At 36.9% G+C, this 16,571-nt stretch overlaps 2 protein-coding genes across 3 annotated transcripts in view; one reads left to right on the top strand and one right to left on the bottom strand.

The window, feature by feature from the left end:
- Nucleotides 1–2,826, top strand: part of UBA6 (ubiquitin like modifier activating enzyme 6) — a 91,020-nt gene extending 88,194 nt beyond the window's left edge. Inside the window, exon 33 of one of the 2 annotated variants that reach the window (XM_005681656.3) lies at nt 541–2,826. In XM_005681656.3, coding sequence (XP_005681713.2) covers nt 541–691 — 151 coding nt within the window. In that variant the 3' untranslated portion in view covers nt 692–2,826. The remainder of the gene's footprint in view (nt 1–540) is intronic. The other variant, XM_018049508.1, reaches the window with a different exon arrangement.
- Nucleotides 10,286–16,571, bottom strand: part of STAP1 (signal transducing adaptor family member 1) — a 33,265-nt gene continuing 26,979 nt past the window's right edge. The window contains exons 7-9 of the mRNA XM_005681655.3: nt 14,479–14,548; nt 13,109–13,205; nt 10,286–11,662 (exon numbers count right to left, since the gene is read on the bottom strand). Of these exons, the coding sequence (XP_005681712.1) occupies nt 11,628–11,662; nt 13,109–13,205; nt 14,479–14,548 (202 nt within the window). The 3' untranslated portion in view covers nt 10,286–11,627. The remainder of the gene's footprint in view (nt 11,663–13,108; nt 13,206–14,478; nt 14,549–16,571) is intronic.

Below are 16,571 nucleotides of genomic sequence, written 5' to 3'. Positions count from 1 at the left end.
TTTTTCTCTTTGCTTATAATTCTTTCTGAGATGGCCATCTGACTAACTCTCACCTCTGGTCTTTGCACTTCCTAGAGAGGCTACTCTGAACCCCATCTAATACTATATCCTGTCCGCTCTCCCAGCCTAGCACTCCTAATCCCCTTTATTCTGCTCTACTTGTTCCCTTTCTCATAACATTTGTCACTAATAGTCACTATATTATCATCTCCCCCCACTAATAATATAAACTTCATTCACAAGAGCAGGAATCTGTATTTCCCATCTATATATTCATTTTTTAAAAACCATTGCTTTCATTTTGGGGTTTTTTGCTATGAGGTTTTTTTTGGGGGGTGGTGTTTTTTAATAAATGATCTATATTCTTTATTATTACCAACAGAGGTAAAAATTGTTAGGTAAATTATTCATTTCCTTAATTTTACGAAAGCAGATGAATTACTACATTTAAAAGTAAATTTAAACAAGATCAGATTCTTTGAATCACTCTTTCATTTTACAGACTTTACCAAATTATTTGTCCTTGCTTATTTTTCTTAGAATGCATAAACTTGTGAAACCTTCTGCTGAAAAGAAATATGTGGATCTTACTGTGTCGTTTGCTCCAGATGCTGATGGAGACGAAGATTTACCTGGACCTCCAGTAAGATACTACTTTAGTCATGACACTGATGAACAGAAGTTGTCTTAAATTTAAGACTACTTGATTTTGGAAAGAATGCACTTAATTCAGGAACTAAAAAAGTCAGCTCAAAATGCTATGGATTTCTCTCTTTGATAAAGCCTTAATTTAAGGGAACCATCAGTAAAAAAAGAAAGTACAGTGAAGAATTGTAAAGGATTTTAAAGCATAGTATATACACTCGTGTTGTGCTTCATATGTGGATGTGATCACAAGCAACTTTGAACTGGAATGCCATTTTATAATGCTTACCAAAAAATTGTGTATTAACTTCTTTGGATGAAACGAAGGAAAAATTACGTATCCAAGACTAGAAGAGATAAAACAAGAAATTGAAAGTTACAAATGTAATTATCCAAAACGTTTAATCTCATTTTATAAATTGTTGTTGTTGTTGTTGTTTAGTATTTGAGGCCCATTTTTCTCTTCAAATAGTACCTCTCAAGATGAGGCTTTGAATTTAACATCAACAGGGGGGGATAGTAGCAGTGGATAAAGAGTAGACATTTAGAACTGTACAAATGTTACCTCTGCTCATTTTACCAGAGTTTGCTATATCACTGTCTCTCCAAAATCAGGATCTTTGTTGACAGCATCAGTGTCGTAAGTCATGATGGCAGGTATTAACCGGAACTAAATGTTAACAATACTGTGTGAACTCTTGACAGCCCTTTTAGAGAATCCACAAATGCGAACAGATAAATATGGTTGGTCATTTGATTCATCAATATGCCTTCTAATGTGGCTATTTTATTTATTTGGAACTCTAAATCTAACCGTCATAGTATATAAGACTAAAAGGTTTTGTAAATGGAGTGTCCTTAGAAGTAGATGAAAAGTAGAAATTAAAAAATTATCACTAGTTGAGTCTTGATTTTTTTTTTTCTTCCAGCAAACAAATGGACAGAAAAACAATTTTTTTATTTTAAAGGGAAATGTATTATTTAATTCCACATTCCCAGAAAGGGAGTTGACAAAGATAAAAATTTATTTTTTTAGATCTTTATTGATAGAAACTTTCTGTTTTCTGCTAGGAGCTATTGCAGGTATTCATAGAAATGCCTTCATTAAAATAACGTAAAGTATACTCAACACTGTAAACTCAGTGAAAACAGCAAGTGTTTGTTTTACTTCCAGTGATATCATGCGTCCTAAAGCAATTGGCATTTCGTAACCACAAAATGTCATTTCCTTCTAGCTGCTTTTCCTCTATTTTTCTGTTCAGACCATTAATAAATACTTTGATAAATTAAAAACTGATTCAAATCAGTATTAATCCAATTTTATATCTTTTTCTATTCCCGCGTTAACTTCCCTTTTATTCCACCTGTATATAGTTTAGTCAACCAGGTATATTATTTGATTCTTTTGTAAAAGCATCATCCCATTGGGAAAATATATTGGAATGGAGGTTGAGTTTATATGATTAAAGGGTAATCTGCATTGGAGGCAAGGATAAGTGGACAGGATGAGTCTAAAGGAACTGACTACCTTTGAAATAAGCAATTAATTTTGGTTCATCATATCCTTCTCTCTCACTTCATGTATATTGCAAACACAGTGCTTAAAATTAATATTACTTAAAATTGAATTTAGGAATATCAAAGTTCTGTGGCTTGGAACATTAGAGGCTAGCACTAATAAAAGAACTTTCCTATAAGAAGTTTGTTCCACTTTTTTGTTTTGTACTCTACGACAGCAACTGATACTTTCTCAGTAGCCATTCAATAATTCTCAACTATGATATAGTATCTTACTTACTCTATATAAATCTCTACATCTCTTCAGAAGTAAATTTAGAACAGAACCTGGCTATCAATTCTTATTTCTGGAGATCAGTGCTTTAACAGATATAAATATAATCAACAAAGATTAAGTTCATTTTATGATTAAATGTGAAACCATTTTATCATTGCTTTTTTTTTTTCCTCTGGGTAACAGTATTGCCGGTTATTTCTTCTATTCAGTTCTGCTAAACTGGAAAGCCAGCGTGAATTTAATGACAGTTTTTTTTTTTCATTGTTTTACCATGAGATCACTGCTGGTGATTGAAATACTAGGTGCAAAAATTAATGATTTTATTTTGTACAGTGCCGCTGAATGGTTTTTTACTTACTAAAAATGAATCAAGAAATTTGACATTATCTTTGTAAATCCTGTTCTGCAGTTGACTCTGGAGATTCCAGTTTTACTATTCATTTTATGAGTAGTATTGCTTTGGTGTTTCCTAGTTTTCAAGTTGTGCAGTCATGGAGATACAGCACACACTGGATGTGGAGGGAGATTACTTCCAAGTGCTTTTGGCTCCTGGAAATTCTGTTAATTGAGGGGGAAGATCTGGTAAATCCCAGACTGTTGGTCAGGGATTTCTAAAGCCCATTCATTACTTTATAAAGTTCAGAGCAGTATGTTACTAATGTATAAGTTCCTCTAAATTGTCCCAAAGGTAGAAGTTGGATATAGATGTGTATTTTTATTTTTTGTGTAATATGATACTCCCTGAGGGTGCCAGTGCTAAGGCATAAAAAAACGTCAGCAGTGTTTAGAGTTCACTAGTTTGTAATTATAAAGGGAGATCTTGAGGGAGGAGAAAAATCTCTTTATGTGATACCTTTCAACTGCAGTGAATATTATCAGAAATTTCATTATGATTGTAAATACATAACCATTTAGTATACAGTAATTAGGTATTGCTTTAACTATTTTACTTCTAACAAACTCAAAACATAAATCAGGAAGTTGCAGTCTTGGATGTCCCAATAAGTAACCAGTCGATAATTTGTTTTTCTTGCCATGTCTTAGCTTTCTTTATTTAAGAAATTTGTATGTATTCATATATATATACATTTGTGTGTATATACATATTCAAAAGAGTACATAAGATACAAATACACAATTTTGGGAATAATTTTAAAGTAACTAGTTGTATAGCAAGCTCTCAAATCAATACAACACTGACAGCAGCCCAGAAACTCCCCTTATAGTCCCTTTTCATTCACAACCAGCTTCCTCACACATACCCTCTAGCAATTAGCACTATGCTACCTTTTGTGATAACTGTGTCTTTGTTTTTATTTATAATGTTACCTCCTATGTTTGTACCTAAACAATACTGTTTACTTTTGATGGTCTTTTAATTTTATGTAAATAGAATTAGTATATATTTTCCTTCAAGATGGGATTCTTCTTTCATTCAACATAGGATTCATCCATGTTGTTGCTTGTAACAACTTCTTTCATCATCATGATGTATAATTTACCTTTGCATTAATGTAACACTTTATTCATTCTGTTGACTGTGGACAGTGGGTTTTGGGGGAAGGAGGATCACAGTTGCACAGTGAACATTATTTTATGTGTCAAAGTCTCTCAGTCATGTCTGACTCTTTGTGACCCCATGGACTATAGCCCGCCAGGCTCCTCTGTCCTTGGAATTACCCAGGCAAGAATACTGGAGTGGGTAGTCATTCCCTTCTCCAGGGTGTCTTCCCAACCCAGGATTCAAACCTAGGTTTCCTGCCTTGTAGGCAGATTCTTTACCATCTGAGCCACTAGGGAAGCCCAAGAATACTGGAGTGGGTAGCCTATCCCTTTGCCTAGTGCAACTAAGCTATGTATGCTTAGGAATGATCCTTGATCTTAGGATATTTACATCTTAAATTTTATGAGATTAAAACAAAACTTTTCCTGAGCGTGTCATGCTTTTCCACTTTGCTCAACTCCGGTGTTAACAGGTTTTTGTTTTGTTCTGTTTTGTTTTAATTTTGCCAATATTTTGGATGTGCAGTTATATCTCATTGAAGTTTTACTCTGCATTTCCTTAGTTGCTTGTGAAATTGAGTACATTTTTATATGTTTGCTGGCCATGCTTTCTTTTTTGTGAAGTGACTTTTAAATTCTTTTGCCCATTTTTTTGCTGTGTTGGAAGTTTTTTTCTTCTTTGATTCATTAAAGAGCATTATAAATCCTGTTCTTAGTTGGCTCAGTTCAGTTCAGTCACTCAGTCATGTCCGACTCTTTGCAACCCCATAGACTGCAGCACGCCAGGCCTCCCTGTCTATCACCAACTCCCAGAGTTTACCCAAACTCATGTCCATTGAGTCGGTGATGCCATCCAACCATTTCATCCTCTGCTGTCCCCTTCTCCTCCCACCTTCAATTTTTCCTGCCATCAAGGTCTTTTTCAGAGAGTCAGTTCTTCATATCAGATGGCCAAAGTATTGGAGTTTCAGCTTCACCATCAGTCCTTCCAATGAAAGCTCAGGACTGATCTCCTTTAGGATGGACTGGTTGGATCTTCTTGCAGTCCAAGGAACTCTCAGAAGTCTTCTCCAACACCACAGTTCAAAAGCATCAATTCTGCGCTGTTTTCTTTATAGTGCAGCTCCCACATCCATACATGACTACTGCAAAAACCATAGCCTTGACTAGACGGACCTTTGTTGGCAAAGTAATGTCTCTGCTTTTTAATATGCTGTGTAGGTTGGCCATAACTTTTCTTCCAAGGAGCAAGCATCTTTTAATTTCATGGCTGCAATCATCATCTGCAGTCATTTTGGAGCCCAAAAAATAGTCTGCCTCTTTCCCCATCTGTTTGCCATGAAGTGATGGAACCACATGCCATGATCTTAGTTTTCTGAATGTTGAGCTTTAAGCCAACTTTTTCACTCTCCTCATTCACTTTCATCAAGAGGCTCTTTAGTTCTTCACTTTCTGCCATAAAGGTGTGTCATCTGCATGTCTGAGGTTATTGATATTTCTCCCAGCAGTCTTGATTCCAGCTTGTGCTTCATCCAGCCTGGTATTTCGCATGATGTACTCTGCATATAAGTTAAATAAGCAGGGTGACAATATACACCCTTGACGTACTTCTTTCCCTATTTGGAACCAGTCTGTTGTTCCATGTCCAGATCTAACTGTTGCTTTCTGACCTGGATACAGATTTCTCAAAAGATAGGTCAGGTGGTCTGGTATTCCCATCTCTTAGTTGGCTATATAACTGCAAATATTTTTTTCCCACTCTGGCTTGCCTTTCCCTCTCTTATGATGTTCTTTGATATAAAGAATTTTTTAATGGTTATTTACTGAAAAGTATCCAATTTTTTGTTTAAGGCTAAAGTTTTTTGTGAATTTTTAAAAGTTGTTCTCTGAAGCCGCAAAGTCAAAAGGTACTCATGTGTATTATCTTCTAAAGCTTTCATTTTGACTTCCATACTTTAAGTTTTTAATGTATGAGAAATTACTTTTCTATATCCTAGGAAGTGCTTCATCACCATTTACTGAAGTCTTGTCTTTTCTGCAGTGCCACCAAAGTCATGTGTCATATCCGTATATATCTTGCTATATTTTTTGTTCATTTTCTATCCCTGTTCTGATATACTGTCTTCATCACTATAGCTGATATATTATTTTTGATACTTGGTGGAACAAATCTTCCTGACTTATGTTTTGTAATGCATCTTGCTTATTTTTAGCCCTTTGTATTTTTAGTTCTCAAATTTCTAATTTCAAATATGCATACCCAACACATCACAGTTTCTAATTGTCCTGCTGCAATTTTATATCTTTCATCTAACTGGACATGGAAAGCATTATTATTTAATAGTCTGTGTTTCAGTTCAGTTCAGTCGCTCAGTCATGTCCAACTCTTTGCAACCCCATGAATCGCAGCACGCCAGGCCTCCTTGTCCATCACCAACTCCCAGAGTTCACTCAGACTCGCGTACATCAAGTCAGTCATGCCATCCAGCCATCTCATCCTCTGTCGTCCCCTTCTCCTCCTGCCCCCAATCCCTCCCAGCATCAGTCTTTTCCAGCGAGTCAGCTCTTCGCATGAAGTGGCCACAGTACTGGAGTTTCAGCTTCAGCATCATTCCTTCCAAAGAAATCCCAGGGCTGATCTCCTTCAGTCTGTGTTTAATAATTCCTAAATAGGACGCTTTCCTGGGTGCTCTATGCTTGTTTCTGCTAATTCTCATTATCTTGTGTTTTTGTATGTGTGGTTATCTTTACATTTATGTGAAGTGAGAGTGAAGTCGCTCAGTTGTGTCTGACTCTTTGCGACCCCACGGACTGTAGCCTATCAGGCTCCTCTGTCCATGGGATTTTCCAGGCAAGAGTGGTGGAGTGGATTGCCATTTCCTTCTCCAGGGGATCTTCCTGACCCAGGAATCAAACCCGGGTCTCCCTCATTGGAGGCAGACGCTTTACCATCTGAGCCACCAGGGCCAATATTATATTTGAAGACCTGCTTGTAGGTCTTGAACGACACAGTTTGAACTGAATGGGCCCACTTATGTGCAGATTTTTTTCACTAAATATATCTTGTTGTTGTTTAGTCGCTAAGTCATGTCTGGCTCTTTGCAACCCCATAGACTGCAGCGTGGGCTTCTCTAGTGGCTTCAATGGTAAAGAATCCACCTACAATGCAGGAGACCCTGGGTCAGGAAGATCTTCTGGAGAAGGGCATGGCAACCCACTCTATTATTCTTGCCTGAAGAATCCCATGGACAGAGGAGCCTGATGGGCTAAGTCCATAGGGTTGCACAGAGTCAGACATAACTGAAGCAACTTAGCATGCAGACTGCGGCATACCAGACTTCCCTGTCCTTCACTGTCTCACGGAGTTTGCTCAAACTTGGATCCATTGAGTCGGTGATGCCATCCAGCCAACTCATCCTCTGTTGCCCCATCTCCACCTGCCCTCAATCTTTCCCAGCATCAGTCTTTTCCAGTGAGTCGGCTCTTCGCATCAGGTGGCCAAAGTGTTGAAGCTTCAGCAGCAGTCCTTCCAATGAATATTCATGGTTGATTTCCTTTAGGATTGATTGGTTTGATTTCCTTGCTGCCCAAGGGACTCTCAAGATCTTCTCCAGCACCACAATTCGAAAGCATCAATTCTTCAGCACTCAGCCTTCTTTGTGATCCAACTCTCACATCCATACATGACTATTAGAAAAGCCATAGCTTTAACTGTACAGATCTTTATTGGCAAAGTGATGTTTCTGTCTTTTAATACACTGTCTAGATTGTTATAGCTTTTCTTCCAAGGAGCAAACGTCTTTTAATTTCATGGCTGCTGGTACTACATTCTACCTTTGAATCCTTTGAATGTTTTAGCTTTACTCAGCTTCTCAGTGACCTTTAAAAAGTCTGTGAAAGCTCCCAGGGTACAAGTGCTCACAGATGAAGAATGTTAATCCAAATCACTATCCACAGTGATTTTGGTCCCAAGAAAATAAAACTTTTTCCCCGTTTCCACTTTTTCCCCATCTATTTGCCATGAAGTGATGGAACTGGGTGCTATGATCTTAGTTTTCTGAATGTTGACTTTTAAGCCAGCTTTTTCACTCTCCTCTTTCACCCTCATCAAGAGGCTCTTTAGTCCCTCCACAAAATACATACTACAGTATCTTACAATCCATGGAAATGGAACCTCAGTTATAGAGGACAGACTGTAAACTCATAGGCAGATTTTCAGCTGTGCAGTGGGTTGGTGCCTAATTCCCATGTTGTTCAAAGATCAACTGCAGTTTGATTCCTAACATGATACGTTCATCTTCCATAAGACTTTTCATATACTTTGGTAAGCACTTGCTGCTGCTGCTGCTGCTAAGTCGCTTCAGTTGTGTCCGACTCTGTGCAACCCCATAGATGGCAGCCCACTAGGCTCCTCTGTCCCTGGGATTCTCCAGGCAAGAATATTGGAATGGGTTGCCATTTTCTTCTCCAATGCATGAAAGTGAAAAGTGAAAGTGAAGTCGCTCGAGTCATGCCTGACTCTTAGCGACCCCATGGACTGCAGCCTACCAGGCTCCTCCATTCATGGGGTTTTCCAGGCAAGAGTACTGGAGTGGGTTGCCATTGCCTTCTCCATGGTAAGCACTTAGGCACTAGTAATTCAGGATCTTTTTGACACAATTTCAGGAACTGAGATTTTTCTGAGTCATATCCATGTGACTCAGAGCTGAGCTGACTGTACTAGTACCCTTACTTCCTGTTAATCCTTAGTTCAAAAATTCTTCAAACTTGCTATTGTGGACTGGGGTTACCAGAGCCAGAGCCCCCATCTCTTTGCTGGTACTACATTCTACCTTTGAATCCTTTGAATGTTTTAGCTTTGCTCAACTTCTCAGTGACCTTTAAAAAATCTATGAAAGCTCCCAGGGTATAAGTGCTCACAGATGAAGAATTCATTTCCTTTATGAATTTCTATTTTCTCCCAGATACTAGCCTGATAATTATTCACTGACTTAGCTTTCTGATATCCAATACTTTTTCAAATACAATTTGTCCAACTTTCCTAAATATTTTCAAGTGAGAATGTTAATCCAAATTACTCAGCCCACTTTATTTCCAAATTTTCATTAGGGGTTGTTCCTCTTCAACTCTTAGGTTTTTTAGGAGAGTGTTTATTTCCAGCATAAAGTGTGGGTAATCCAACTTGATATTCTTTGTCTTTAAAGTGGAACACTATGGGCTACTTACATTTAATATAATGACTAATTTATTTCTGACATTTTATTTTGGGGGGATTTATTTTTTGTCTGGCTTGTTCTATGGTTTTTCTCTATTGCTTTTTAAAATTTGTTTACTGTTAAAATTTCTGTGTATGCCAGGTATTATTAAACGGTTGTCTCTCAATTCTAGATATCCTTCTGTATTCTAGAACTTTGTAAACCCTATTTGTCCTTCATCATCTTGCTTCCCTTAGGTTCCACAAATAGGGGACACTAGCAGGAGGCTGGAAAGCTGAGAAAGGGAGAAGAGACTTTGACTATTGGCATTTGGTTCCTGGTCATCAGTTTATCACCTCAGTAATGGCTTTTCTTCCAGTAGTTGTGGTTGGTTCCCAGGCTCTACCTTTTTTCTGCCTCTCTTTAGGGTATCTCTTCTAGATTTCCAGGTTCTAATAATCCTGTCATCTTCCCCTTAGTAGTTGTGTCCATTGCTGACATTTTCAATTCTCATAAAACCTATTTAACCAATTCCTTCCCTTAAATTCTTTTTTAATATAAACAATATGGTTTTTCTTTTCATGAATTATACATATTTTTTTCTTTACTAATTTAGTAAATTTTATCATTTAATGATTAACTCTGTATTGCAACATGTGTATTCAGATTAAGTCTGACTAAAGTTAATCATCATATTTACATTTTGGAAGATGATAATTTCCAAAGATGGCCACAGTGATATTTGCATGCTCATGTGATTTTCTCTTAGAACCTTGCATGCTCATGTGATTTTTTCTTAGAAGCTTGCAACCAACCATCAAGAGACAGAATATTATCAGTTACTTTGAAACAAGAATTTATGACTGGCTCAAGTAATACTACAGAAGGCAGCATATGTAACTGTGCAACTTCCAAGGTTAGTTGGAAGGAAAACAGTCTATAATTTTAAGCTAGGCAAAAATGTGTCAGATATAACACAAAAAAGTGCAATCCACAGAAGCAAAAGTTGATGGGCTTCTGCTCTGCAAAAGATGATTTTAAAGGAATGAAAAACAAAATGAAATATTTGCATATCATTTATCTAACAAGGGGCTTATATTCAGAATATGAACAGAGCTGTCAAAACAAACAAATAACCCAATAAAAATATGGTCAAAATAATTGTGTATATTTTGCGAATTAGATTACATGAATGGCAAATAGCACATGAAAAAATACTCAACATCATTAATCATTAGGGAAATGCATATTATAACCACAGAGATACCACTAAAAATTTAAAGATAAGATGAAGTGCTGGCAAGGATGCAACCAGAGCTCTCAGACATTGATGGTAGAGGTGTAAAAAGGTAGGACCACCTGTGAAAAGAGTTTTACAGTTTCTTATAAAGTTAGACATACATGTGTCATTTGACCCAGTAATTTCATTCCTAGGTATTTTTTTCAAAGTGAAATAAAGAATTATATTCACACAAAAATCTGTGTACAAATATTTATGTAGCTTAATAATTGCCCAGAATTGGAAATGACCCTAATATATTTAAGTTGGTTAATGGATGAACAAACTGGTACCTCCCTACAGTGACATTTTCCCCTGTATTTATATACTATTCTATATAAATATGATAGTATATAAATAAAGCAGAGTGAACTATAATACACAACACTTGTGTGAATCTAGACATTATAATGAGTGAAAGAAGTCCTAGAAGATTCTGGACTGTGGTACCATTTATATGACATTCTGGAAAAATGCTGAACTATAGGAATGGAAAACAGATCGGTAGTTGCCAGGGACTGTGTCTGAGAAGAATTGACTAAAAAGAAAGGACACGGCATTTTTTGAGGTGATGGAACTTTCTATATCTTGATCATGGTGATGATAGTCAGAATTCACAGAACTATACACCAAAAATTTAATTTTATTGCATGTAAATTAAATTTTTTAAAGGAAGAAAAATAATCCCTGTATATAAGATATATCATACTTTGGATTATTTATTCAATTCACAGTTTCTCCTATAATGAAAGCTCCAAGAGAGCCATACTTAATTCTCATCACTAAGAATTCCTAGCCCAAGGACATGCAGCTATCCTTCTCTCTTTAAATGCTCTGAGTTCTCACATGAGAGAATGTGGGCTAACCTTCAGGATTAGAGACCACATGAAGAGAATGGTTCAGCCAGGCCCAGCTGACCACCAGCACCAGATGTGTGAATGAAGCCAACTTAGACCATCCAGCTCCAGTCAAGCCACCAGCTGGTTATAGTCCTACAAATGACATCAAGATGCTAGCAGAAGAACTGCCCAACTGAATCAAATCCAAGTTGCTGATGTGCAGAATTGTGAGTAAATAAAATGGTCATTGATATAATCACCATGTTTTAGGGGTGGTTTGTTATATAGCATTAGATAGCTGACACAATATCATCCATGGAGAAAAAAAAAAAAATGTTTGGATTCCCCAGCCTCCCCCCCCTTTAAAAAAATTATTTTAAAGATGTTACAGGAAATCCTTTCGTCTCTGGAGGAAAAAAAGAAAAGAAAAACACATTAATAGCACATTCCCAGAGATTTCTGCTAGGTGGTATTTTCTTATATAGAGTCCAGGTAATGTATTATGCCATCATATCTATAATAACATGTTCTTCATTTGTGGTTATATTGCAAGATAGAGAAGGGCAAAGATTAGGGGAGAGAGCTAACGGGACCAATAATTTATAGAGGATAGAGGGATACTGGGATGGGTTTTTTAAAACTATGTGTCGTTTTAAAGTAAAAAGTCAGATTAATATGTATAAATCAAAGGGAGAATGTTTCAGACTTAATAGTCAGAAAAAATGCTCTAAAATGAGAACTAATCAAAAGTGAACTATGCTGCCTCAAAAATCAGTGAGACGGCTATCATTAGGAATTTGCAAACAAGTTGAATGGTCACATCTTAGAAATGGTTTTTGTATTGATTGCTATATAGAATGAGACACTACTGGGTAATTTTCTAAAGTTCCCTCAGACTCTGAGTTTGTTAAAACTATTTGTCATCAGAAGAATCATACCCATGTTTTAAAACTTGGACTTTTAAACTTGGCTGTCTTTTTAATTAGTAGACTTTCCAGATGTGCCCTGATGCAGGTAACCAAACCAAGTTGTTTTGCCTCATAATCTGTAGAAACAGGAGTTTGTTTTGATAACAATCCAAACGAGCTATGTTTTTCTCTGCTGCTTACAGCTTGTCAAGTGATTATGTGTACCAGGAATTGTTTAAAAGGATGTAAAGAAACTGTCATATCCAGCCTGCCTTGCTTTGCCAAAAACTGGACTACAAACAGGGCCAGCCTTGTGTGAACTGTGCACTGGCGCTGGGTCCCATGCTTGGTTTAACAGTCTGCTGCCACTGCTTTGAAATTCTTAATAACTTATCGACAAGCGGCCCCACAAATTCTGTAGCCGATCCTAACTACAATCTTTATCTCTAGTTCCTTGCCACCCACTCAATCCTTGTTATCTTGCACTCTGCCTTCTGCCTTTACAGTAGAAGAAGACTTCTCTCTCAAGTCATCTATGTCTGATGACCATCCCAAGTTCCCCCTTAATAATCATTCATTTTCATCTGTCTCAAGCATCTGACACTGTTGACAGACCATACCTTTAAATTCCATTCGGTTTCCATGACTGTATGGTTTTCTTCTTATTGAACTTATTTGATAAAGCTGAGTAGAATGATGGAATGAAGCTAGTAGTTACAAAACATGCCTCAGGGTTTTTTTCTCCAGAGTGGGCCTATATTCTATCCACCAGGATATAATAGACCATAGACTTTAATCCTATAGTGTTATAGGATTAATACTATATTATTAATACTATACTATAGTAGACTATAATCCTACCTGGTGGCTATTATAAATCATATATAGGTTTTTTGTTATTTTGTTTTCCTTTTTTTAATACAACAGTGAAATGAAGAACATACCAAGGGTTTCATCAGCTGAATATATAAATGGTCGTAAATTTCCTCGTGTCTCCTTCACAAAATAATCAATGACACTGAAAAGATTTGGGAGTGTTACCTGTATAAAGAGAGGAAGAGAAGTCTCAATGTTGCCTGTGTTAATGATAGAGTAAGAGAAAGCTCAAATGAAATTTAGTGGAGATTACTATGTATTTCCTATCTTCCAGGAAATCATGTCAGTTCCTCACTTCAGTGGCTTACCGAATGTTCAAGATTTTACCTACTCATGAATTTTATTTCTCCTTAACAACCATATCTTCTTCCCTATTAAGAAGTTACCACTTTCCTGTTGCATACAGTTTGGTGGCCAGTAATTGGATACTCTGATCCTTCCCAGTTGTTGCATGAGAGTGTGACTGAGGAGCCCAAAAAGCTCCTCTCCTGCAATTTGAACTTGAATAGAAGAACAAGAAAGCAGATTCCTAATCAGATGATGCTTAATACAAGTAACTGCTTCCTAGTCCCTAAAGGTTTCCTAGCCTTCTGGTCATGCTATGAGTTTTCTATATTCTCTCTCTCTCTGTCTTTTTTTTTTTTCTTAAGTTAGTCTTAAGAAAATTGGTTTCTTCTGCTTGAAACTAAAGACCCCTTTGAAGCCAGAAAACTTAGTATTTTAATATCTCATTGTAACAGGGTAATTCCCACCATTGCAGCCTAATATCAGAGATACTGTTTCCCCAGCATCCTAGACTGCAGGCCACATTACTTCATTCTCATTGGCTGAAACCAGTGTAGATACCAGTTTTTCCACCTGTATAATAGGCGCTAACTCAGGGTAGTGATCAAACTTAAATTAGGTGTTGTGTGTAGAGTATTTGGTTCTGTGCCTAACATAGTACTGAATGGTGATAATACTATATGTCAGTTGGGGTAGAAGAGAACAGTCCTTTCTTCACTACTTGTTACTTTTAAAAGGGGAATTTCTGAACTTCTGCATGATAGCTATTAAAGGACCAGACACAAAGATTTTTCTTTTCCCATTAGAAATAAGCATATTGGAATACTATATACTTCTAATTGGAGAATGTAAAATAGATGGTAAAACATGTTTTTGTCTCTTTGAGACAACTGTATTGAAAAAGATTTTAGAGAAAGAAAAAAATGGCAAGAATTGATAGAAGATGGTCTTCTACATTGCCTCTTCCACCTCCTCTTGCATCTCGCTTCTCACCCTGGATATGTGCTACCTTTAGGGCCTCTTAACATGACTGTCTTTTGCAGCACTGTGCTCCTAGGCAGAGAGTCTGCTTTTCCACCTTACTTTGAATTCTATAAGGTAGGTGTTTGGGAGGGAGCAGAAGAAAATCAACAACAAGGAAATAGCTACTTACAGGCTTTTCCAATTCAATAGTGTAGTTTTTCCCTATACTCATCACTTTGTAGTGCTTGATTCTTGGCAGGCTGAAAAACCAAAAGAAGTTCATCTCCATTTGAGTGGAAAACAGGGTCAAATCAAACAAAAGTGAGTATAAAATATCACCTTTACAGTAAAAATCTATGTTCCCATGATTCTAGTTTGGCCAAAAAGGAGTGGGGGGTTTATTCACCATTTCCTGTGTCTCTTTTTTAGGGTGTTATACACTAGTGTTCTGTGTGTTAAGCTGATTCAGTTGTGTCTGACTCTTTGCAACCCTATGGACTGTAGCCCACGAAGCTCTGCTATCCATGGGATTCTCCAGGCAAGAATACTGGAGTGGGTTGCCATGCCCCCTTCCAGGAGATCTTCTCGACCTAGGGATTGAACCCACATCTTTAATGTCTCCTACATTGGCAGCCAAGTTCTTACCGCTAGCGCCACCTGGGCAGCCCATTTATACACTTGGATAAAGGAAACCTGGGTCATTGAGTGGATGAATGAGAAAGAATAACTGAGATGAAAAAAGGAATCAAGAGCTGAAAATCTTTCAGGCTTTTTAATGCTAGTAATTTACAAAGTAAAAAACATAAAATCCTATGTAGGCATACACATATCAAATATATATTCTCTATATTAAAAGGGATATTCATTTTTGTACTCTAGCATTAGGCACACAATAAATATTTATAAAACTGAATTTTAAAGCATTAGTAACACATATAATAGTGCTATTTGCTAGAACTAATTTCCACTGAAAGCAGAAGTCAGTGTTTCCCTTGATTCTTATGTCAGTAGTGTCAGAACCAAGACTTCTCATTGTTAAAAAGTCAATAGCATTTATTACACCTCTATTTGCTTGAAAGACAAACTAATTCAACATCTGTCCAGTTTACAGAAGCTGCACAAGCAAAGTTATCCCTCAGATTGTTTGTCTACAGAGCCTCCCATGTTCTTTTACATCATTCCTCTCTCCATTTCCAGATCACATTCCTCTAGAACTAATCTATAATTCTATTCAAGAAACTATCCTCTCATCTACTGTAATATCCAGATCTTCTCTTAATTGAGTATCATGTTAGAAAACAGCTAACAATTGTTTCCAATGGCTTATTCTAAAGATTTATTCTAAAAACATATGATAAAACCTAACCCTCTTCCCTCCTAAGGGGGGAAAAATGTATTCCCTAGTGCTGAACCTTCAGGAGGAATCAGTCAGAGGCTGGTGAAGGAAGCTTCTCGACAGAGGAGATCCTACAAATACCATCCTTTTAGGGTGTCTGACTCTGGCTTTATCTTTATCCCTACATGAAAGATCTTTTTAATCATACTTCTGAAAACCCTCACCAATTCCAGTTGCAATTCCTTTATTCCTATGAAATAAGTGATTATTATTTCTTGGAAGACTGATAGAAATCTTGAAGGGCATATCCTTATCTAGATTCAAATTCTGGTTCAGTTGTGTGACCTCTTTGAGTCTCATTTCTTCATCTATATAATGGAAATGGTAATGCCTTTCTTCACAGTGCTGTTATGAATTAATGTTCGAAAAATCCTTAGTACAGTGTCTGTCACAGTAAACACTCAGTAAATTATAGCTGTTTTTTAAATTTTTTTTACTGCTTTTTAAAATGCATTGTTTTAACTTAGTTTCTGTCAGTCTCAGCTTCTTTGCTTGTAAAACAAGGAAAATACTGTCTTGGTTTTTATTGTGCTTGAAGGAAGTTTTTGTCAAACACTCAACACCCACAAATGTACCCCGTAAGTTGGGATAGCAGTTGTTGCTGTTAATAATAACCATCATAGCATCATCACCATCATCATTATCATCCCTGGTAAAGTTGTGGGAGGAAAAGCAGCAAAAGTTAAGAGCCTCTTGGCACTTTTAACTAGTAAGACCAAGTTCTAAGGCCAAAAATGGCTTCAGCAATACATGAACCGTGAACTCTCTGATGTTCAGGCTGGTTTTAGAAAAGGCAGAGGAACCAGATATCAAATTGCCAACATCCGCTGGATCATGGAAAAAGCAGGAGAGTTCCAGAAAAACCTATTTCTGCTTTATTGACTATG

Source organism: Capra hircus, chromosome 6 (genome assembly GCF_001704415.2).
Source record: "Capra hircus breed San Clemente chromosome 6, ASM170441v1, whole genome shotgun sequence".
Lineage (NCBI taxonomy): Eukaryota > Metazoa > Chordata > Mammalia > Artiodactyla > Bovidae > Capra > Capra hircus.
The sequence above is the reverse complement of the archived record's forward strand: the minus strand, read 5'-3'. Positions and strand labels throughout refer to the sequence as shown.